We start from the raw sequence: 25838 nt of genomic DNA on the forward strand, positions 1-25838 counted from the left end.
CTGATAAGGGGTTGATATCCAAAATTAATAAAGAACTTACAAAGATGAACATGAAGAAAACAAAAAAACCCAATTAAAAAGTGGGCAAAGGATCTGAATAGACACTTCTCCAAAGAGGACATACCGATGGCCAACAAACATATGAAAAGATGTTCAACATCACTAATCATTAGAGAAATGCAAATTAAGACCACAATGAGATATCATCTCATACCTGTCATAATGGCTGTCACCCATAAATCAACAAACAAGTGTTGGGCAGGATGTGGAGAAAGGGGAACCCTTTTGCACTGCTGGTGGGAATGCAGATTGGTGCAGTCAATGGGGAAAACAGTATGGAGATACCTCAAAAAATTAAAAATGAATCTATCTTTTGACCCAGCAATTACACTCCTGGGAATATATCCAAAGGATCCCAAAACACTAAGTCAAAAGAACATAAGCACCCCTTTGTTCATTGCAGTGTTATTTATAAATGCCAAGATATGGAAGTAGCCCAAGTGTCCATCAGTAAATGAGTGGATAAAACAACCATAGGACATTTACACAATGAAATGCTACTTGGCTGTAAAAAATGAGAAAATTTTACACTTTGCAAGAGTATGAATGGGCATGGAGAGCATTATGCTCAGTGAAACAAGCCAGTCAGAGAAAGACAAATACCATATGATTTCATTCATATGTGGAATCTGATGAACAAACTGAACTAACAAGGACAATGAGGACAGACTCATAGATAGAGAATAGGATGAGGGCTAGTGCAGGGGGAGGGACTGAGCAATAAGGAAAAAGGACTCATGGACATGGACAACAGTGTGGTTATTGCTGGAGGGAGGGGGCATAAAGGGACTAAGTAGTAACAGAAATAAAGTCAATAAAGATTAAATTAAAAAGTGTACAATTAGATGGTTTTAGTATATTCACAGGTGATCAATCATTACCTCAATCAATTTTAGAACATCTAATGACCTCAGAAAGAAATCTCATATCCATTAGCAGCCATATGACATGATACAGTTTTTATTAAAAGTATGTGACTGTGGTATATACATATAATGGAGTATTATTTGGCAGTAAAATAAAGTACTAACAAATGCTGCAATATGGAGGAACCTTAAGACATTATGCTATGTGAATGAAGCCAGTCACAAAAGATCGCATATTATATAATTTCATTTCTGTGAAATGGCCAGAATAGGTAAATTTATAGATAGAAAATAGATTAGTAGTCACCTAGCCCTGAGGTTGGTGGTGGTTATGAGTAAATGGGAAGTGTCTGCTAACGGGTTTCTTTCTGGAGTCATGAAAATGTTCTAAAATTGATGGTGGTGATGCATGCATAACCTGTGAATATACTAAGGTGTACCACTGAGTTGTTTATCTTATTGGATGAATTTTATGGTATGAGAATTGTATCTTGAGAAGGTGCTTTCAAAAGTGTACAGGTATATGTACAGAAAAAATCTGGAAAGACATTAAAAAGCTGAACATTATGTTTGTGTAGAGGAATTATAGGTGATTTGTTTTTCTAGTTTATTTTCTAGTTTTTCTACAGAGATCACACATTAACAGCACAATAAACGATTGCTTTTTTTAAAAGCACTGACTATTTGATAATTTTAATGAATTATTTTTTAGGTATGATAATGGTGTTGTGGCTACGTTGTACATACACATATATATAAAAAAGAAAAGAATCCTCGTCTTCCAGAGATATATACATACAGGTGAGGTGATATGATATCAGAGGGATGAAAGGGTACAGGTGGGAAAATTTTGTCCAAGAAATGAAAATTGTTAAAGCTAGGTGACAATTTATACTGGGGCTCATTATTTTTTTCTTTATCCTTTTGTAAATGTTTGAAATTCTCTGTAATAAAAAAGTCAAGAAGAAGGTCGATTTTGAATACAATGGACAGTACAGTTCTACTCTGGTTTAAAAAAAAGTTGAGTGTGCACACAAATAGAAGAAGAGCAGAAGAAAATGTAACACAGTGCATACACACCAATGATCCTCTTTGGGAAGTGGCATTTTGCATGACGGTATTTTCATCTATGTGCTTTTTTTGTGTATTTTTCAAATATTCTACAGTGACCATGTTGATTTTGTGATAGGTAAAAAAATCACCCCCTAAAAATGTTTCCTCATGTTCAGAGCAGTCACCTAAATAACACACACTGTAATGTAAAGTGAAGTGCACATGTTTCGTCTGGGCTCTCAGCTCTCAGTCGGCTGGGAGAGACCATGAACTGCTTGAGTAGCTCTTCTAAGCAAGTCACTTGGACTTTTGCCCTAGGCAAGCTCAGAGCCACAATACACAGATATTCTAGAAGCTGCCCAGACTGTGTGGGCATAACCATTCACAAAACCATTCACAAGGTGGATGGTTTAAAAAAAAAAAGTCAACCCTTGGGTGAGGAAATGAGGTGCCACCAAGTTTGCCACTTCAAATTTAGACTGCATCTGAGTTCATCAGGTCTTCAGATAAGCAATTTTTAAAAAGAAATTTGCAGTGAACTGGAAAGTGAATAGTGCACATTGAAAGAAAAAGAAAGAGAATGCTAAGACCAATTATCTTTTACTATCAATACATATACTGCCAGCTTCCAAAGAATATGGTATTTAGGTGCGTAAAAATGGCATAATAACAACTCATAAAAAAAATCTTTCTCCAAACAATCCAAAAATAGGTAAACAAAAAGTAAGAGGTGCCCCAGAGGTTTATGTAAACTCTTAGAAAAGATGAAAGGGGAAGATTTTTCTGTACAAAATACCTGTCACATGCAATTACCTTGTAAGGGGAGGTTAAAGGCAATTATGGCAATTCCAGGAGACTATGACATGAATAAAAACAATCGATCTCCACAAGAGCTCTCTCCCCGCTACAACTTCTAAATCTTTGTGTTTCTATCACATACTAACTTACATTGCATTTATTTGTACATATCTTATCTCCCCTATTAGATTTTTGGCCTCTTGAATGCAAAAATGAAGTCTTTGAAACTCTAGAAAGTTTTGTACATTATAGGCAATTAATCAATCATTCAAACCATCAAAAGTATGTAATATCAATGAGAGAACATAATGATGAAGGACATATACCATTCTCAAAGATTTTATTGAAAAACCAGGAAAACTACAGACACATCATGGTCACATCAGTAAGAAAAAATCCTTACCTCGAGATGTCAGTAATAGCCAGAAAGTCCCTCTTTTTAAGAGATCAGATTTTGGAGGAAAAGGGGTTGTGATATATAGTGCCATCACATGTTCTTGAAACTATCCTATTCTGCAAAAGTGTGTACTAAAAATAAGAGAACTTATAGGTAAAAGTAGGACTGGGACAGACTGCTGAACACCTATAAAAGTGTAACTAGAACACTAACGAAAACATTAGCAATACTGCTTAAATTACTAGCACAGTTAAATCCCTGCTGGTGTGTGCACTTAGCGTCCTCATCAACACCAAAGCCCAGGGCTGCTGCCTCTCTGAGATAGAGGTCCTGAAGGGTCTTTGTTTCCAATGGAGACTATTTCCATAAGGTCTAACCCAAGGATTATTAATCCACTGAATTTCATTGATTCCCTCCATTGTTTTAGTTAACACAGGGATAAATGTCTTTGCAGCTTCTTTGCACTCGCAACATTTCAGGTAAGGCACTGCTTGCATGAAAGAAAGATATTTCTGGAGATTTCTCATTTTTTCTTTAAGTCTTTGCAGATTGCTAAGCCTAACTCTTTAATTGTGGATGACTTGTCTTTGATTGTTACAAGACATTTAATATGCTGGACAAAGTCATCCTGGAACCAACACAACTTTTGGACTATACTGACATCGTTTCTAAATGCATGAAGTGATAATGTTTAAAAAAAAAACCCTCCCACATATTTAGCTTAATGGACAAACTGGTAAGTGGCTAACCCAGGTATTGGCATCCGTGACCCAAGTTTATAGTAGGAGTAGTTGTAACAGCTGCAAGGATGACAGCTAGTAACACTTATTGAGGCTTACTATGTGCCAGGCATGGAGTGTCTCATTCATTCTTCACACAGACTCTTAAGAAGTAGATAAAGAAACAGATATTTAGTAAGATATAACCAGATATTAATCTCTGTCCAAGATTGCAAAGCTGATAAGTGGTAAAGCTAGGATTGGAACCTAGATGTTTCTGGCTCAGTGGCTTCAGCTTTTAATAACCACAATGAAATAATATTTCTCATCCAACAAAACTGTGAAATAATTTTACAATATAACTGACAATGTAGTCCAGTGTTCTTTATCCAATTGGTACATATATAAACATTGATATGATGTATGTACCTAGAAGACCTCTAAGCATTGTAGAGTGCTTATTATTTTTCCAGATTTCAGCTTTCTGGCTGGGACGTGAGGGAAATCTTTGGACATCGCCAGAAGAGAATTCCAGAAGTGTGATACTTCCTTTTCAGTTCTTTCCAGCTGGGTCAGAGGCCCACTGAGATGACTCAGATTAGGCAAGGGCCTTGGAATGGACACAGACACACTTCTGAAATCCAAACAAGACATCCGACTGTATGGGGTGGGGGTGAAGGTAATTATAACCAAGGAATTCATACCCAGCGAGAGCCAGGACTTTAGGTATGGGTGCCAACAAAAGAATTTTAGTGAAATTTTGACTCTTCATTTCATTTACATTTGATTTAATAACCATGAATTATGTACTTACTATGTGCCTAGAATTTAACTATGCCAAGTGTTGAAACTACAAAACTGAATAATTCATCAAGACCCCATGGGCCTATGGATGGAGCTTAATTAGAGGTGTTTCACTGAACAAACTGCCGGGCGCTTTTCTTGGCACTTTCTATGTATTAACTCATTTAATTCTCACAACCCTATTGATGCACATGAGCTAATATTCTCCCTGTTTTATTGCTCATGAACCTGAGGCGCCGAGAGATTAAGAAACTTGCCTAAAGTCACACAGCTGGTGAGCAGCTTGGACCTAAGATTTCTTTCTGGGCTGTTTGAGTCCAGAGCCTATATTCTTAACCTTTCCTCTGAACTCTCTCTAGCAGAGGGCAACAGAGGGGTTAAAAACAACTGTGATGTAGGGGGATGAGAAAATTATAGACATAGGTATACCGTGGAACATTAATAGAGTGCAAAAAGGACTAATTCTGCTTTGGGGAGGATGATATTCTGGGGGGAGCAGTTCACAGAACAGAATTCTTCCTCTAGATCAAACAGAAGAGGATCTATTTGATCTCTTTTCACATCTGTGCATTCATCTCCTGCTGCCCCTCCTGGTTTACTTTATATTTCAACAATAGCAAGCTGTGAGCATACCGTTTCCCACTCCTATGCCTTTGCCTGTGCTGTTTCATCTGCTGCACACGTCCCGGCAGATGTCAGTGGCGACAGGTGAAACTGTGGGCAAAGGTGTGGAGGTGGGAAATGGCCCAGCATGCCTGCAGTTTGCCATTGCTGAAATGTAATGTCAACTGGGCAGGGGTGGCAGGAGATAAATGCACAGAAGTAGAAAGAGATCAGATAGAGAAAGAATTCTATTCTAGGAACCGCCCATGCTAAGGAGGTTGTTTTTAGGAGGGCAACATTGAAATAGGTTTTAAACAGTGATAGAACCCAACTGGTCTTTCCAAAGCTAGTTGCAACATGAAACATGGAATGATGTGGAGGGTGGGGAGCTAGGGCAAAACCGAGAAGTAAGAGACCAGAACAACAGTTTCAGGGAGAAGATGGTGGTGAGAATGGGGAAGGAGGGCTGGGTAGAGAGATTTTTTGAGGCAAAGTCAATAGTACTTGTCGATTAGGTGTGAAGTTGGAAAGCTGGGGTAGAAGGTTTCCTTACTAGAAGAAAGCTTGATTCTAAAGGAAGTCCTCACTAAGGGATTTAAGTTGGCTTTAGACCCTTGCCTGGGAAAATGGTCTTAAAGGAGTACTGCATTTTTAGATGTATGGAACGAAAGTGCAGTTAATACCAAACTGCTGATATTCTCTTCACCGTCCCTCCTGTGGTGTCTGAAGCCCCCACTGAGGAAAACGGCAGTGCTTCACTCCCCTGATGATTACTGGTTTCATAATACATCGTCCATGGTCCCAGTGCAGCTCTGCCTGTCAGCTGGGGTGCCCACTGACGGATAATCACCACCTGGCGTTTCTGCACTGTAAGGATGATCACTTATCTCAGTTCACCTTACTTCTTTAAGTAACATCAAGATAGATAAATTACCCCACTCCTAAGACTGGTGGAGAAAACCAAAAGCCAAGAAGAAGTTGTATTTCCATGCTTGTGACTTCCTCTTCTCCCTTAGCTGGTTGGTACCTGCCTTACTGCTTTATTTCAGACACTAAGTGGGAGGCTCTTGGGCTCTACAGAGCCTGAGCAAGTTCAGGAGCAAAGCCCACTCAGCTGAGGGCCAGGCCACAGCTGGGAGGATGACTCACGCCAAATCCAGAAAGAAAACACATGGCCTCAGAAACCTGGTGGTAATGGGGCAATGGTGGGGGTGGGGAGGCTATGTGGGCAGGGGCCACTGCCTCTTCCAGGAAACTGGTTAGTGAAACAGTTCTAGTGGAAAAAGACTAAAAATTAAAGTCTACTTACTGATACAAGAAATCAGATCATTAAATCTTTCCTTAGGAAAGAGGGGGTTTTCCAGCCCACGGAAATAGAGCTTCAAAACACCAGCAACTGAGTTAATATCATGGTTACTCTGGTCATCAGCCAAAGGATTTTCACCTAAAAAAAAAGATATGCACAGCATTTCATTTTCTGCCTCTGAGCAAAAATATGCTTTTACACATATACATGTGTGCACACACACATTTCTATATATACGTGTATCTTTTAATTATACTTTATAAAAGATTATATGGTACTAAAATTAAAATAATTGGTTTAGATATGCCACCCCATGATTAACTTAAAATAGTTGACTAAAATAAAGCTTTTTAAAATCTTATGCTACCAAATAATCCCTTACAAGTTACCAAAATCTTAAAATAAAATATTGTGGGATTTAAAATTTTACCCAACTTTTTTTTTTGAAGTTAAAATCTGTAATCTTAGTTTGACATGAATTCAAATACTACATTCTGTGTGTTTTAACCTACTGGGAAAAAGACACAGAATGTATATAGGTCTTTCTGGCTATTCTGTATGGATCAGCAGAATGTATCAGAAATATAGGTTTCACCTGATTGTGAACACCTACAATTAAATTAATAAGTGTTTCCTACAGTGGAAGGTGGTATTCACAGCATCTCTGAAAGCTGCCTTCAGCAGTGGAAGATTCCAAAGGCCAACAGGGCAATTTGAAAATGTACCTTTAACTGTACTAAGGAATTTGTATAGAAAGCAGAAATTTTAAAAATGTATCACAAATATGAAATTTTAATATTCCTTTATGGTAAGCAGTTTTAAAATATTAGATAAGTAGCCTGGCTAGTCTACCTCCCTGAGAAATTGAGATAAAATCCTTGAGTTTAACCTAACATTATGCAGACTTAAATCCAACTCCGTTTTTTTATTCCCAGGATGGCTCTTCTCTTCTGAAGTTCACAAAATTATACATAGCATTTTAATTTTTTTTCTTTTTGCCTCTTGGGGCAGCTTATTTTCAAGGACATGTTTGTTCCCTTTTCTCTGCTCCTAAGGTAGGAAATCATTAAACACAAATTTACCAATTTTTTTTTTTTGTCCAATGTGAGAAAACCTCACCCAAAGAGATCACAAACAAATAACAAACATCAAGGGAATTTCCGAGGAAAAGGAATGATGCCTGTGGTGGCTGGCACGGGAACCGAGGCTTCACTGCGTTTCAGCTTACCCCGATGTGGTCAATGTCAGGGCCTGGAACACTCAGCAGCTGACGGGGGAGGCCGCTCGGCGCTCCGCATCATATCAGTCTGGGCATTTGGAACAGGGAAGCAATCTGGCTCCAAGTTTACTCCTCAACCAAGGTTTCAAAATTTCAAGGGCTCTCTGCCGAGCCTGGGCCACAGGAAATGGCACCGAGAGGAGAAGGTGGTCCTGTCTTCGTGCCGTGATGCCCCCCACGCTGTGCTCTCCACTTGACTTCCATGCAGAGCAGGGAGGTGCAGATATACCCAGATCATTATAATTGGAGAGCATTAATAACTAAGAGCCACCCTTAAAGAGTTCGGTATTTCATGCATCACACCTAATCCTCACACCAATCCTGGAATTTGCAGATGAGGAAACTGAGGTCAAAGAAAGAGATGAGTAACTAGACCCAAATCACACAATTAGTAAATGGCAGAGTCTGATTGGATTCTATGTCTGCCTGACTCAAAAGCATGTGGTTTTGCTATCATAACATGCTAATTAACAGTTTAGTAGGACGTATGTGACAGCTGATTGTGAATAGGAGTAAGGAGCCAACTGGTCACAGGGAGGGAGTGTGGGCATGGGACTGAGGGGAAGGAAAGAATTCCTAACGAAGGAAACAGACACGAACCTGGAATGAGTCACCTCAGACAACTGCTATCCAGGCCCAGAGCTGTTCCCGCCACTCTCCTAGGACCCTTCCAGTGCTGCCTTAGACACACACGCTGGGGGTGATCATGGCCATTTCTAACCCTGGACACAAATCTCATACACTTTCCTAGACTTGATAATGAAGTCACATAATTTTGGCTTCATTTCTCAACTATTCTAAATAAATTCTTACCTCAATATCCAAAATGAAATAAATGCAAAGAGAAAGGTTTTGAAGATACAAAGGATGAGTACGCCACTTCACTCTACAGAAAATGATGACTTTGTACATGACTTGCTTAAAGGTTTAGACATGCAATTACCTCTCTCAAATGAGTTTTTAATGTCGCTGACTTCCACCTGGGAACCAGACACCCTGAAAATCCCCTGGTGCTGAAGACCTAAGGAGAACACAAGGGAGACAAGGTGAGAGACCCCCTTACGCCCTCTAGGTCTCCTGTTCCTCAAGAATTAAAGGTTAAGTAGAAAGATACATTTACTGAAATATTCCTAGTGATTACTTATTGAAATAAAAATTCCATAGTTTATGGCTTACCATAGAGATTGATGAACCGAATACAACTTTCCACAATAAGGGGGATAATCTGTCCTGAGTCCTGGGTGAAGAGACAGAAGCCAGTTAACTGCGAGGGAGAGGCATAAATCACACCTAATAATACACCCACAGTTTAACTACAGGGAGTGCAGGCTCTGATCCTCTTTCAGATGATTGTTTCCAAATACACTCTCCTCCCAATATTCCACAAGGGTCAACTATAAACTTATATTTAACCAAAGGTATATTGCAGTTCTGGAGCAAACCAAATTAAATACATTTAAAACAACCCTGATTCAACTTAACTTGGCTGTGCCTAGAGATGGCAAAGCCAATTCGCCTTTTTTATTTACACTTAGGCATACCTACCAAGATGAATATATGAATCGCTCATTTTTTAAAAGGTTATTTATACAATTAACCTAATGGACCTGAGAAGAACTGTGTATTCTGACTGCAGCATCTCAGGACTGACTGGCTGTCCTGGTCACCAAACACAGCCTCACAGCCACCTCAGGACCCTGTCTGTGACTTCCCAGAGAGGTTTACATGTTTCCAGGCACACGATGTGAAAACTGCTTTATAGATGCTTATAATATGTAATGTATTTATTTAATTTGCACCAGAACTTACATATCCTTATAGATTTTCCCTTGTTATTTTTTCATGTTTTACGGATTTAAAAAATGGCACAAATGCACATCCCAGGAGATCTCGTTTTCTTAGGAAGGAACATTTTTTGCCATTTTCTCCCACATCTTGTAATATAGTCAGAGCACTACACTGAACAAATGTGAATACTAGAAATGCTTTAAAACATGTATAGGATGACAATGAGACAATGGAGCTGAGAAGGTCACAGTTAAATATGGATCGACGCCATGCACTCCACGTAGGAAAAGAAGGTTACTGGCTAGGGAGTTATTTTTCATGTACTTTCAGACTCTGCTCTTTCAGAAATTAGATTTTAAAGGAAACATGGAGGTTTGAACTGATTAGCTGACATTAGGTGCTAATTCATGAGGAATTTTATTCTAAAACACAAGAAGAATCTGACTGTCAACATATTAGAACAATTCAGAATCCACTAACCTTTCCAATTAAGCCACATAGGAAAGATTGGGAATAACGTGGTTCAGCAATTTAAACTCTTTATTGTTCCTAGAATGGGTAATACATGACTTGAAGAAGAGTTTTATTTTAGGTTTTGAGACAATCTAATCAGTGTATAAACCAGTGAATGGTTCAATTACTTCTAGAGCCTATATTAGATTTCTCTGATAGTTAATTTGTTTTAGAAATGTAAACTTTATTAATTTCTTAAAGAAAGTCTTTAAGAATAAAAACTCTTTTCAGTGTGGACTAGTTGACAAAAGAATGACAATGTAATTTTATCAAAACCTACTGAATATGCGAGGGGATTTTTCTTTAAGATACAAATATGTTTTAGGGGAAGTAACCTTTATATGAACAGTGCATGTAACACTGTAAAAGAGCAACAAATATTTAAATATAAAGTGATGAGAGGAGAATATTAGTTTGCATCTCTGGTAAATTTAGTGTTAAAACAAAAAGAAAAATAAAGAATAAAGGTTATTAAAAGGAAAATGTTTGCACTAAAATAGCTCTAAAGAAAGATGTCTTAGGTTTGCATATTACTTCAAATATTTTTACTTTTATATTTCCTCAAGTAATTGCTAATCTTTTAGCTATTACCAGTATTTCTTTCATTCAGATATAATAAATTCTGGATTAAAAAAATGTGTGTGTTTTAATTTACTTTTGTGGGTGCCATATGCTCTGGTAGAATACTTGACAAGAAGTGGAACAGTGAGCACTGCTCACCTACCACTCAAAGAGGCCCTGGCCCTTTTGTGTCTGAGTTGTCCCATGGGAAAGAGAGGAAAAATGGTTTTGCTCTTGCTGTCTCACAGTGACATTGTGGGGACCTCAACTGATGGCACACTTCCTAGAAGGGCGGGGGTCTCTGGGCCTGCTCTGTTAACCCTATCAGCAACGATTCTATGATGTGCCGTCTGGGAGAGGGAAGGGCTCACATCAGGGAATTTCCCATGATAACTGGGCTACCCTTGCTTTAGTGCCTAAATTCAGTTAAACTGTTCTTAAGAAAAAATCTTTTAAAAATACAATACGTGCTTTTCTATTTTCTTAAGCAGTCATTCTCACACTATGTTATCAGACAGAACAGAATCCTCCATCTGCTTTTCTGGGCTTTTCTACACTCTCCCTGCCGGCCTGTTCTGCTGCTCACCGCGGTGCTTCCGTGTCATTGTTCCCTTCTCTCCTGCTAATCTGTCCCTGCTTGTAAGCCCTGCGCTGGGAAACCAGAAGATCAAATTTGATAATAATCTTGTATTAAATTAGAGCCAGTAAGGAGGCTCTTTTGAGTTTAAGGCTTATGGCAGTGGATTTGTGATCGCTATTTAGGTGTTTAGGTTGTCCAGTGGCCTTTCACTTAATTCTAGGGTGAGGGCCCATTTTTAAGGCCCCGAGAGGTATTCAATATCTCTGTGCATGTGTGTATCTGTCTGTCCATACACATACTACGTGTGTGCACACATTTCACAACCATTAGTTTACCCATTCAATAAAAGATGTCTTTAAAGAAAGTAAGCTATCTGTAACATACTATTAAGAAAGTAAGATATCTGTACCATATTATTAAGGGAGATTATCAATGATGTAGTTTCCTATGTAAATTTAGTCTTCAGAAACACTGCAGCCCAGGTCATAAAATGTTAGCTATGAAAGGCTCATTATTTATATATATATATATTTTTTACATGAGGGTACATAATCCAATACTAAATGTGCATTTGGTATTTAACATGGACTTTCCTTAATAAAAGCCTGTGACTCAAATTTGGTCCATTCGCCAAATACAGAATATAAAAGCTACAAGTTTATCCAGTTTTACTAGAGAAGACTATTCTTAAATTAGTGTTTGATTTCTACAATTCCTTTCTAAGGAAAGCCTATTCATAAGCCTGTCTGATTTCTCACTGCAAACATTTTTCTTTTAAAGACCTTAAAAAAACCCAACTGAAGCCAAGCATGACTCTGATTTGGAAATGACGCCAAGAGTGAAAGCAGCCGTGTCCTCGCTCGCCTGCAGCACTATACCTGATGTCGCGCGTGCGAGTTCCTTCGTCCTCGGCTAGAAGCATTACGGAAATACAGGGTGAAAAAGAAGACAGAGTAAACACAGCAGAGATACAAGATATAGGCCACAGGATCTTACGATTTATCCAATATAATGAATTCCTCAAGTCAAGGGAAATACAACTCGTGTTGAGCTTCAGAGCTACCGCAACAATAGGCTTCAATTATATATTCTGTGCCATCTCACTTGCACAAGTAAAACCAAAACATTTTATCAGGTAGCCTTTTTCCTTTTTGTACAAACTGTGGCTTTTTTTTTCTTTTTAAATAAAGAGGGTTTTCTCTCTTGCCAGCATAAGAGAAACCCACATTTATTTCCTCTGCTGAAGGCACTCAAACCAAATATTCTTTTCTGACTTCAGGAAATATTATATTGATTTTCTGGGAAAGCGAAGAGCCCCAGGACAGACTTGGACATAATGACCTGCCTCCTTTTATGAGAGGCTGAGACCATTATAGTAAGAAGCATGGAGATCAGCCACCCAGATGGCTGGAGCCAGTACCTTGACGAATGTTTCCAAATCCCCATTAAACAACTTAGCATTATACTGTGAGCGGGGTCTGGACTTCCTGTGTTTCTGGGGCTTAGGGGGAACATTTGGAGGCCTAAGGGAAGGGAATATAATTACTGAGCATGGCAGAAATCAAACAATAAACAAAACACCCATAGGTGACGTCAAAATTATAAAATACTAATTCTGTGTTCCTTCCCCACCCCTACCCACGGGGAAAATAGTCCTTCCCCTTCCCTGCTGATTTACTTGTACTTACGTATCAAAATCATACAAGCCATTCATTCAGACCACTTTTTTTCATGTATGTTGTAGCTGACATTTATTTGCTAGTTTGTGTAAAAATGAAAAGCATCACCAAAGGGAATGGAGAACTATTTGGCCAAGTGTTACAAACCAAAATTTGTGTTATTTGGCTTACAAGCCACACAGAAGGCAGGACGGGTCACGAAAATTAGGGCTGATAGATCCTAATATGAGAAATTAACTATCATATTTTTAGTTACAACATAATTCTCCAGTGCAAATAACATCACATCTGTTCAGTATCCCCCAGGTATAATAGGATTTGATTTGCTACAAAAGTAACTATTAATGGATCACAGGTGAAAAGACAGAGTTGGGCTTCAAAGCTATTTCTTGTACAGATTCACATGAATTATTATTTTTTTTAAAACAAACTCTTTCATCACCTAAATATTTGTAGAGTATTTGAATGGACCAGTTCATTCTGTTCTGAGTTCTCTCCATCTCCAGCCTGTTTGCTTTGATGGCTAAGCCTTTGGGCGCATGTGTATCAGGTGAGCTATGTACCATATTTATAAACTTTGCAGTATCTTGCTCTGTAACTGGCCAAGTGAAACTTTTCTGTCCTCTCCCTTTACAGCAAAGAGGCTCAGGATTACCTGATTCAACTTCTACAACTGTGCTGAATGGAATACATGGAGGAAGAGTCCCAAGATCTCTCTCTTTGGACACTCCAACGTAAACTTCTTAATTGGAAGGCTTATGTGAGGATGTATATCACACTTGGAAATTAGGGAAAGCCCTTCTTTAAGCTGCAAACTCTCTAGGAAGAATTACCTTTTTCAAGTTCACTGAAGTTCAGAAGGGCCAGTTTGGAAACAAAATCTGTTACTTATGGGGAAGCCTGCCCAGCTTCATTAGATGTTAGTTATCACTGCAATCAAGAGCAGCAGGAGAACTAAGTGTGCTGATGCAGCCTTCCACAGCCAGACACTAAGACTCTCCAGCAGGTGGGCTTATATGACTAATGCAGGCATGCAGCAAGCAGCACCTGAAGCCCCACTGCGCCTGAAAGGTAGAAGGAGCCTTTGCAAATGTCCAGAAGCAAATATGGAGACTTCTACCAGGCAGTATGTCATAATCTGCTGCTGCTGAAATCTCTGAAATCTTTATACACTGAATTCTGTGCCATCCACAGAAGAAAGGGCCTGGTAGAGTTAAGAAAAGAAAACACTGCCCACCAAGGACTCTAACTAACCACATGAGCTTGATTTTATTCACTCTTTTCATTATTTTAGGAGTATTTTAAAATGTAGGCTTTATTTTTATCCATGGCTGGTGAGGGCAACAGGTCAGAAGACAAACTGTCATTGAAAAGACGGTTGCTTACTCACAGTTCTCAAAGGGAGGGGCATGCCCACATGAGCAGCCACCTGGGCAAGTGGCAGGGCTGGTCGGGGAGGGAGGGAGTGAAGGAAAACTGGTCAAGAGCCTTTGTTGTGGATCCCATTGGAAAGAATAGACAAGGCCAGGTAAAAAGGTTTAAGATTGGCTAGTTGGAATAATTTTGGTGGGCTCTGGGGCATGGGAAGTGTCCCTAGTGGTCTGGGACCTGGCCTTTGGGTGATTTGGGAAGGGGAATAGTGGCCCTGAGTATGAACGTTCGACGAAGGAGGTGGTGGAGGGGGCGGGCTCTGGATTGGTTGGTTTGTAAACAAAAAGGCACACGTGCAAGCAGGTCTGTCGCTATCTCTAGGAACTCACTGGCCCCCCAGGGGCAGTCCCATCAGAGTCAGCAAGACTCCAAGATACTAAAGCATCAGTTAAGAAACTAGAAAGCGTGGTTATTAAAAGGTCCACCAGAGCTTTATATCTGATGATCTCTGGAGCAGCTGACAAAGCTAAGATGGTAAGAACACAGGCTCATTTTGCCTGGTCACCGATTCATGGGATAAGCAAAACTGTAGCTGGAGCAAAACCCCTAGTGGCACTGGACAATTGTTCCCGCATGACTGAGAGATGCCCCTGGCTGGGGCTAATACAGGGATATCTTGAGTTTTCTACCAAAGGCCTGAAAATTGCTTCTCTCAATGGCTCTAAATTATGAGGCAAATGTGAAGATACTAATGTTGTGAGAATGACTTGAAATGAAAAGAAACTGCCTGAGTGCTTAGCAAAGTCATTTCCCAGGGCAGAGGTGGCTTATCAGGCAGACTGCTGGGCTGACAGTGGTTCGGGCTCTACTGTGCACAATGCACACCAGGTGAGCAGGCGCAGGGCCATTACTCAGGGTATGACTCACTCTGGGTGTGTGCCTACCACACAACTTCCTGGTGCTCTGGCTGCCAGCGGAGGCTGTCCTTGTGCAGCAGAGAAAGCTCCAGCCAGAGGGATGGGAGTATCTAGCCAGTGCAGCAGGTACTGCTCTCATTGGAAGTTAATATATTTGCATTCCTCCCTTTTTGGCAAAATTATTTCAAAGTGCCTTACATTAATTATAAGTTAACAACAGGTAAAACAGTTGACAGTGCAAAGAAATACTAAATGTAAGAAAATCCCCATAAGCTGCATATTACTGTGCAGCGGTGATATTCCTTTTTGTCCCTGATTCAGGGAAGAAAAACCGCAGTATTTTTGTAAAGTTTTGACAAGTCAGTAGCTGTATCTCCCTGTTTGGTTCACCAAAAAGTAAGAGAAGCTTCCTTTTGAATAAACTGCCCAGCAGGAATATTACAGATCCTTGAGGATCAACTCGCCAATTACTGCAACAGGCACCCCAGTGTGCCAAATGCCTCTCACCTCAAAGAGAACTCAACTGTAAAAGTGTCAATTCTTGCTATGCCAATTAGAATAATTTCTTACTGTTGCACAAATGTGGATGCAGGAAAATAAAAGTTGCCATAAACTTTCCTCAACCCACATCAGAATCAGCTTCCAAAAAGGCTTTTCTCTCTCAGCACGAGTTTTACAATCCTTCCATGAAGTTAAAAAAAAAAAAAAAAAGAAATGAAATGCAATATGGTTGCAGTCGTTAAAAGTTAAACCTTTAAAGTAAACCAAAAAGGGGTAGAGAGCAGAGATCCAAAGAAGACTTGACACAGCTCTAACTTTCACCTGACAGGAGGGAAAGCAGGCGCAGGATGTAACTAATCACGCTTTGCATTTGCTAACACACTGGATATGCACACACTATTGCTGGTTAATAAAATTATCAAAAGTCTTGTTGGACTTTTTCTAGAAACTTAAAAGTGTTTTGAATTAGACAAACTAAACCCATTCAATTTAGGTCTTTTTTTTCTGAGTCTCCTCATTAAAGAACTTTACAATTCCCTTGGGAAATCCTCAGATCTGCCAGCCAGAGCAGATCCTATTTTGGGAGAAGCTCAAACATTTCACGTTACTGTGTTTTGTCAAGCCAAAACTATCTTCCATGCTTGTTAACAAAGTATGTTCAAAGGCTGCTTCTTATTAAAGAAAAAAGTGAGTGAGACACAATATGAGTTACAATAAAAGGTTTTCCTACCTTGTAGTCATATACTCTGCTCTATGACCTGCAGAAAAAAATTAAAATAGAAATGAAATTAGTAGAATGCATTTGGTAATATTTTATATCATCTGTCCATTATTTCAAGATGAGGGTAGCATAAAATAACAGGCAAATAATTCAAAGCAAATATTTCATAGAATCTATACATAACATCTAATAAATTCTATGGATTGTAGAAACACGTTTTACTTGGCAATTTGAAGCAGAGAGGCAAATTATTTATTTATTTATTTAAACAAGAAGTAGCTGCTTGATCTAACTATAAGTTCAAGGATGAAATGCAAACAAACACATCCCAGAATGTTAGTTATTCCCTCTGTCTTGACTGACACCTCACGGGGAAGAAGTAAGGGTTCATACAGGATTGGGAGAACTTAATTTCCTTTAGATTAAATTGCGGTTCTTTCTATAATATGAAATTGGAAGAGAAGCTGCATTTTATAATCAGAAATGACATTTGCAGATATTAAAGTAAAAAGGCATTAAATTTATGCTACATTCTACCAATTTGTGAGCTAGAAGTTCTCAGTTATTTAAAACAAGAGGTTCTTCTTATATAGTCATACTTCTTGACTTGTTTTAAATAACAGCTCCGTACTTTTGTGGTGTTCGTAGAAGCTGTGCCAATTTCAAGTTTAAATGTGTCTATAGTTGCTGTCTGCTCTTTCTTACATTTAGGGTGGAGCCGTGGGAAGGGGTGTGGGAAAGTGAAGCATTCAACTGGCTTATTTGCAAAACAATGAAATGGTCCTCAAACAGTCTGCAGGTACAGCTGGCAGCAAGTGGTCAGGTTGTGGCCCAGACAGGTGCGCCCAGCCCACTGTATCATAAGGCAGTGACTCAGACTTGCAGGGCAAGGGCAGTGTGACAACAGTAGAGAAAGCTGGCTTATTCAGAATGGTGAATGAACCCTCCCAGGCTGCAAAAGAGTCTTTTACTGTATTATCTCCTTTTCAACAAGTAACAAAGTTTTTTATTCACATCTATTTACTAAACAGGGGGTGATGTTTAATAACAGAAGATACATTTCTCAACACAGATCCAGGCCACTGTTAAGTGTTGGCAGAATCAGATCTTAGCCATGACTTGGAGTGGGGGTGAAGGGATAGGAGAAGAATTAGATCTTCCCCCTGCTACCTGGATCTACCTATCATTTACCTGTAAGTCCCCTCTTTTTGCTGACCTTCTGCTATTTTTGGGGAAAAGAGAAACAGAAGGTGGACACCTAACTCCAGAATAATCTATAGCTATTCGTAAGTGGGAGAGAAGGTCCACCAGAAAGTAGAGACAGCACACTCCGAGTTGAGCGTAGCATGCGGTACCTATAGGGTCTCCTTCAGCAGGAACCTGGCTCTACAGAGTGAACGGGCAGAAAGGAGGCGGGGCTGGCGATTAAGGTTTGAGAGTCTTTACCATCCACGTTGTGTTGAGGCCACGGGCCCGGCTTAGATCACCCAGGGTGAGTCACTAGAATGAGTAACGGGCTGAAGGCAGAGGAACTATCTGGCCTGTGCTGTACTGTATTCTGTCATGGTGCCTATTTTGTTATAGCATAACGGTTTGATATAAAATATATTAGCAGCAATGGTAAAAACAGCAATGATAGCTACCGTTTCTTTAGATGTGGTTCTAAGCACTTTCTATATATTAACTCACGATTTTCAAAACAATGTTACTAAGTAGGCACTAGTATTATTCTTATTTTACATGAGAGGCTGGGCATCTTGTCTATGGTCATGCTGTTAGTATGTGGCGGGTCTGGAACTAGGGTCCAGATTTGTTTGAATTCTGGACCTGAGCTCCCAAGCCATGTTATAAACATGTAAGTTTCTCCCCGCACCCAACACTTTGAAAGATCCTAGAAGAAAGGTGGGGGTCATGGCTGATGCCTCTGCTCCATATTTGCCTCTATGAAGTTTTAATACTGAAGATTAAATAAATTTAACCAATTATTAAACAAATTTAATAAATATGTATAAAATTAAATGTAATAACACAACTTAATCACTTTCAAGTAATTCAGTGATAAAGATACTAATAATTCCTTGAAAATGAAATGCTTTGTAACTTTGAAATTTTGCTATTTTTGTTCAAATATCCCAACCAAATATTCTCTAGAGTTAGAAAAAGATCATATATAAAATGGCTCAAATTCATTTTGCTCTGTCTGTCCATGGTTAATAATATGAGATAAAGGATTAAGAACCCATAACAGATGCATTTTGATTAATGAACCAAGAGCAAGCTTTGCAAAAGAACTATCATTCATAGTATAACTGCCATCACATCCGTTTCTTTCAACTAATAGTACTGAGTGTGTCTCAACTGATGAATGTTTCATTTTTTAATCAGTATCATCATTAATAGATCAATAACACATAAGCTTAGAAGAATCTGCTTCCCAGAGAAATGTGAAAGCTTCCAGTGGTCTGAAGATTAGATTTCAATCATTTTCTTTGTAAGGTTACTTAATTATTAAAAGCAACAGACAACTCATTACTCCTTTCCCCCCAATACATGTTGTTTGGAGGGAAAAAAAAGCCTCAGGATTATCTTGTTCTTGATACAAACACCTAATTTGACTACTCATTACAATTTCACTTGAGAATTAGGAAGTAAATTATTTTTTCATACTCAAATGTATTTTTTTCTCCACAGTATAAAAGGGTAAACCAAAATATAGTTTGGTAGTAGTTTGAGATTTAAAACACCCCAATTAAATAAAATATTTAAAATGTGTAAAACTCAAACTGAGCGAAGGTCCTTAATGAATGATTGATGAGCACTCCGGGCATTACTTCCCAGCCTTTTTCTACCTTAATCTCAATGACTGCAGGCTTTTCTGAAAAATAAAAACACCCAATCTTTTTACAACTATGTTCTCTTTTGAAAGTATATTTGCACTCCCACTTAAAGACAGACAACCTGGCTGGCGTAGCTCAGTGGATTAAGCTCAGGCTGCAAATGAAAGCATCCCAGGTTCGATTCCCAGTCAGGGTACATGCCTGGGTTGCAGGCCACGGCCCCCAGCAACTGCACACTGATGTTTCTCTCTCTCTCTCTCTTTCTCCCTCCCTTCCCTCTCTAAAAATAAATAAATAAAATCTTTAAAAAAATTCAGACAATGAATTATGTAAGGATAACCTATTTAACGCCTTTGTCAGAAATCTCGTGCGTGGTGCCAGAAATAACATAGCACGGAACTCCGCGGCCAGTGTCAGGTGACCCGTGTTCTGCAGAAACTGCGCTGATGTTTACCTCCCCTTAATTCCAAATGGTGCACACAAAGAAGCCAATGTGGACATTAAGCTCAGCTACAAAAGAAAAAGATTTCAGTGTTCACTTACTGAGCTGAATGTAACTTCCTCAATTTAAAATTCAATGCGCTCACGAAAGGATGTGACGGGGTTGCTGAAGGGTAAAGAAGATGATGGCGACTTTGGTCTTAACAACTCATGATGTTTCTTTCTATCTCAATCTTTTTCAAAGATTTGGAATTCTGAATTTTGATGGTGCTACTTTAAGAACCCAATATCGTTGCTCAGAAATGTTGTAAATCAAAGGACTTGGCCATGGGTAGCCTGCCAACAGCGAGCAGAAAGACAGGCCAAACACATGTCTGCAGTTACAGCTTCAGCTGTATATGATCAACTGCGAAATCCCTGGGTTAAGCTCTATTTGTTTTAGTATGAAGGCAGTTTTTGGAGTAGTGAGTCTAGTATAATTTAGAGACGTGATTTCTATATAGGAAGTCAGGGCTCTCCCCAAACACACCATTTAATCCTGTGCTACTACTTTATTCAGCCAAACCTAGACTTGGATTTTTTCATAAGGGCTTGTCGTTGAATTATCTCACTGTGGGACAAGCGCCATGAACTTTCCTAGTGTCTTTTGGTGGGAGCCTATTAATGCACGGAGAGCCAGAGGCTCACAGTGGTCGAGCTAAAAGGTAGGGCGTGTTCTTTATGCTCAGTTTTTCCCCAGGCAAAGCTGCCAGTGTCAGCCCCAGGCAGTGACCAACGCCTGGTGTGCTGCCAAGCCTCCGCGTGGGCCAGGCTCGGGGAGCAGAGAGGCCTGCCACCAGTGGGCAGAGGCTAGTGTGCCCGCTGCCACTGGATGAGAACCAGCCAGTTTCCCATGCAGAATACACCTAGTCTCGGGAAGGCCTGGTACACCTGAACACAGCTTATGCCACCAGCACACGGAATCATTGAAAGAAATTCCAAGATAAAGAAATCCCGCCTTAGAGTTCACAAGGTACAATAGAGCTTTACACAGTTCAGCAGCTAAAGACAGAATCTGGAGCACAGATTCAACAAACTGGCTAAAAATGTAGCCCTAAATTGGCTAAAATACAGCCCTATCTAATAATGGCATGTAAATAATATTAACCACCGGAGAGTTCTCTCCTAGAAATGTAAGGGAATCTATGCAGAATGAGTTCCATAAAAGTTTCAGAATGAGATCCCAAGCGTATTAACACATATATCTGCATGCAGAGCCAAGAATGAATTCACCCACTGCTTAATTCCCTCCAACTCACAATTTCTAAAGTGGCGTGCAGTACTGCAGGGACGGGCTGTGTGCCTAAGAGCACTGATCTACACTTGTGATAATTTATGCTTCAGGACTGGCAACTGGCCTTGGGGGCATCAGTGAAATACCAGGCATTTGTAAAAAAGGGAGAAAAGTGAAAAAAGGACCTGATACTATGAAGGGAAAATGGGACACAAATGCTGGGGGAGAACAATTCAGACTAAAAAGGTCTCTTTTTGTTATTGAAACGCCTGTTACAGAAGAGCTGACAGACTAGTATAGAGAACATTCATGTACCCTTAGATTTCCCGATTGTTAACTTTTTGTCACATTGGCCTTATTTCTCTCTCTCTGCTTCTTGGTATCTTATCTCCTGAACCATTTGGAAAGTAAGTTGCAAACATTATGACACTGAGCAAGCATTTCTTAAGGACCTTCTCCTTCATAAACATTCCACCATATCTAGGGAAATTAACATTAATTCAGTAATATCATTTAATAGTCTACATTTAAGTTTTCCCAGTTCTCTTTAAAATACCTTTTATAACTGTTGTCTTTTGATTCAGAATTTAATGAAAGTTCATACATTGTGTTTGGTTATTTTTTAAGACACTTTTTAGTAGTATAAATGTTAATTTTTTTGGAAGTGAAATTGGCCTTTTGTCTTAGAAGTTGGCATCCTAACTGTAATATGTGGAATCTTAGGTCATGATGACCTTTCTCCATGTATCCATACCCTGAGGGTAATGGGTCCTTTGGAGAAAGCAAGGAAATAAGATAGAAAAATTTCTTCATGGGGAAGGAAGGTTCTAGAATGGGAGGAGGCAAGAGTTTATGCCAAAGAGAAGCAAACTGTTTTTGGCCTGAGCTGCTCACACAACTCAGTTTCCTCATTTCCCACTCCCATTCATACTTTCTTACACTTTTTATAACTTCTAGCAGGATCTAGTGTGAATAAAAGATAATTAAAGTTACAGACTATGAGGCATGTAAGACAGGGACTTTGCTAATATTTATTTTTTCCTTTAAATTTCCTGTAGATGAAAAGAGAAGCAGTAACATTTACATAGTCCCCTTTGACTATAATCCTTTTCCCCCTTCAGTTTTCTCATTTGTAAAAATGGGGAAATTTATTGAATCCAGTTAAACATACAGCTCAGAACACTGGTATTTCACTGATGCCCCCAAGGCCAGTTGCCAGTCCTGTGTTAGGACACAGAGAAAGCCTGGCTTGTGTAAATGGTAACTACTGTTGTTGTTTTTACTATTATCACATATAACAATATATTTAGTTAGATTATTTCTTAATTAAAACCAATGCCAATGGAAAGAAAAGAAGTTGCCCAAACTGGTTGAACTGTTTTCTAGAGTCCAAAAAGGCATGAGATAGGACGAAAATACTGGCCCCCTAAAACAAAAGGGGTGGGGCTGGAGGGGTGGAAAAGCCCAGGAAGGGAAGGAAGAAGTGACGGGGGTGGGGGGGCAAGTTCGGCTCCTTCTGACTTCTCTACTGTTAGCAGCCCACCGCTCTGAGGAGCCTTCCTCAGGAGCTCTGGGTTGGCTACTTAAGTCTCCCAAGATTTCACCAAGCTCATGAAGAAAATAGTTCCGGGGAGAACTTAGGTATCACAGAAACCGATAAGCCCAGTCTAAACAGTGTCCCGAGTCTTAAAGCTTAAATGCACAATCCACACACTTCATGGAATATATATACATGATACAATATATAATCCATATTTTCCCCCATCTATTTCAAATAACTGACCTTCTCCAAGGGTCTTCTGCAACAAGTCATGTTTGGCTTGAAGTTTTGTGATGAGATTACTACCTTCCAAATATTCTCTGAGTTTCTGCCAAAGGAAAGATTAATTTTTAATTAAAAAAAAATTCAACGTCAAGGGACTTCCCACAGGATATCTAAACTCCACTCTAACTTCTAGCTCCTAGAACCTTGCCACTCGAAGTGTGGCCTGATGCAGGTCAGCAGCAGCAGCCACCAGTTGGGAGCCTATGGAGGGGCAGACTCTCAGGTCTCTCCCTCCCCAGCCCTACTGAAATCACAACCTACATTTTAACAAGCTCTCCTGCTGACATGCATGTCCATCCAAATTTAAAAGTTCTATTTTAGCACAGTCCTGTGTAAATGTGTTTGCATATCAGAATTACCAAAAGAGTTTTTAGAAAGTACTAACTCTTAAACCCTATCCCTAGGCCAACTAAATCAGAAACTCTGAGGGAAGACAGGAGTCCATACTTCAATAAAGAACCCCAGGTGATTAGAACGGGACTCCAGAAGCAGCATTTGGGGACCCCAGATCTGAGTCCTAAGGGTGGCTGGGGAGGCAACAGACGCACCATGAAGTAGAACTGCTCAGTCTCCTGCTGGTTTGCTCTTCTCTTGGCAATGCTGGGCTTACTCAGGTAGGTCTCCGAGACAGTGGACTTCACGGATTCTGTGGAGCGACTGTGCTGGAAACATTCAGAAACATCATAGTCTTCGATGGTGACCATGTCTTGTATCGTCTGCAAGGTGGCTTCAGTTGTCTTCTTAACCTGGAAACAGGAACATATTTCTCACACTGTATGTATTTTGTAAATCCCACAAACATGCAGTGAGAATCCATAATGTCAGGCAGAGATGAGAGAGACAGGCAAGCAATATCCCATGTCACTGATATAAAAAAAGCAACCTTTTTCAAAATTATCCTAAGGAGGACATCACTTTATATTTGAGTTCTCATAAATCTCATGTATCACTGGGTGCTCTCTCAATTACATTTTTTAAAAAAGATTTTATTTATTTTAAGTATTTTACTTATATATTTTTAGAGAGTAGGAAAAAGAGGGAGAAGGACAGGGAGAGAAACATCGATTGGTTGCCTCTCCTACATACCCTGACCAGGGAGCCAAACTCCCAACCCAGACATGTGCCCTGACTGGGAATTGAACTGGTGACCTTTAGCTTTGTGGTACGACCCCCAACCAACTGAGCCACCCACAGGGTGGCCTCTTATTTTAATGTAATCAAGTTACTGATCTTTTCCTTTATTAGTGCTTTTTGTGTTACTTAAGAGATATTTTTCCTACCTCATGGCAATAAAGATAGTGTTCTACATTATCTTCTAGGAGCTTTTTAACTTACCTCCAACATTTATTTTCCACAATTAGGCTATACTCCACTTTGCTTATCAAAGTCTAATGTAAATCGATAACATTATCCTTTTTCCCAGATAATGTACAGTTTAGAACACCTATCTCCATTGACTTTTCCTGAATTATATGCTGTTTTTGTAATGTACTATTATATGTAAATATTTATGTATGTTTAAATATAAGACAATATATTTAATGTTTTACACATATATAAATGTTGTTACATACAGTCAGTACTCATTTCGTTTTATCCACATATTTTATATTCTTTGATCCTACTCCTTATAATTTTAAGAGCACTCTTCCTTTAGAAATTCATTCTAGCATGAGTCTGTGGTGTTGAACTCTGTCTTTATTCATGTGACATTATCTCTTATTTCACCTTCATTTATAAAAGATATTTTTCCTAGTTGGCAGTTATTTACTTTTAATACATTAAACATATCACTGTACTTTCTTGTGGCTTCCATGTTCCTGATAAATGAGAAGTTTGTTGCCAGTCTATTACTATTTTGAATGAACTTTGTTTTCTTTCTCCATCTGCTCTTAAACTTTTCTACAGTTTCACCATAAGGTTTCTATGTAATAATTAAAAAAAAATTCTACCTGGAACTTGGGGGGGGGCTTCTTGAAATGTGTGATTTTTTTCGTAATCTCTGATAAACTTTCAGTCTTTATCTTTGCAAATATTGTCTCTGCTTTCTTTTTTATAATTTTTCACTCTGAGTATTTAGTTAGTATGCTAAATATCACTGTATTCTCTATATCGCTTACTCTTCTCTTCATATTTCTACCTTTTGTTTTTCATGCTGCATTTTGATTATTTTTTTCTGGTTTGTCTTCCACTTTGATAATTCACTCTTCAGCTGCATCTAATCTGTGGTTAAAACCATCCACTGATTTATTAATTTGGGTTATTATAATTCTCAGTTTTAGAACTTCTATGTGTTTTACTTTTGAATGTGTTATTTCACAGGAAGCAGCTCTTTTGTAGTTTGTTTCTAAAAATCCCAATATTTGGAGTTTCTATAGTAACATGTGCCTAGTTAAACATGTACTTTGCCATGTTTAACGTGCTCCTGTGTACAATGCACACCCACATTGTACGTGTTATACATGTGATTATCATACCAATTACTGTACCCATGCTAAGTAGTCAATACACCCATGTATAATGCACATCCTTATTTTTCCCTCAAGTATTTGGGCAACAAAGTGTGCACTATACATGCATGGCAAAATACGGTATGTCTCTGTTTTCTTGTGTTTCTTCTGGCTATCATGTGTTCTTGTCTCCTCATGTGCCTAGTTATTTCTGCTTTGTACAATTATTTGAAGTCCAGAGTTTATCATTCTCCAGAAAGAATGTCTGTTTATTTTTCCAAACCATTAGGGTTATTAATAGTTAAGAATCATCAGATTTTATTTCTGATCAAAATATCTGACACTCTTCTTTTTTACAAATATATGGTTCCCTGTGTCATGGGCTTTAGGCTTGGCCATGCATCTTGTCCTGGGTAGTGAAATGTGAAGAAACCAGATGAGTGACTCAGTTCATCATTACAGGAAGCAGACATATAAAGATCATTTAAACAAAACC

At 39.1% G+C, this 25838-nt stretch overlaps 1 protein-coding gene across 2 annotated transcripts in view; it reads right to left on the reverse strand.

The window, feature by feature from the left end:
- The window catches only part of SRGAP1 (SLIT-ROBO Rho GTPase activating protein 1), a 263884-nt gene that overhangs the window by 36297 nt on the left and 201749 nt on the right, over nt 1–25838 (reverse strand). The window contains exons 9-15 of one of the 2 annotated variants that reach the window (XM_045829578.1): nt 23441–23638; nt 22851–22935; nt 16526–16553; nt 12206–12239; nt 9062–9122; nt 8829–8906; nt 6610–6744 (exon numbers count right to left, since the gene is read on the reverse strand). In XM_045829578.1, coding sequence (XP_045685534.1) covers nt 6610–6744; nt 8829–8906; nt 9062–9122; nt 12206–12239; nt 16526–16553; nt 22851–22935; nt 23441–23638 — 619 coding nt within the window. Of the gene's footprint in view, nt 1–6609; nt 6745–8828; nt 8907–9061; nt 9123–12205; nt 12240–12747; nt 12851–16525; nt 16554–22850; nt 22936–23440; nt 23639–25838 lie in introns of both variants that reach the window. The other variant, XM_045829577.1, reaches the window with a different exon arrangement.

Source organism: Phyllostomus hastatus, unplaced genomic scaffold (genome assembly GCF_019186645.2).
Source record: "Phyllostomus hastatus isolate PE091 unplaced genomic scaffold, TTU_PhHast_1.1 phas_scaffold_93, whole genome shotgun sequence".
In the NCBI taxonomy this organism is placed as follows: domain Eukaryota; kingdom Metazoa; phylum Chordata; class Mammalia; order Chiroptera; family Phyllostomidae; genus Phyllostomus; species Phyllostomus hastatus.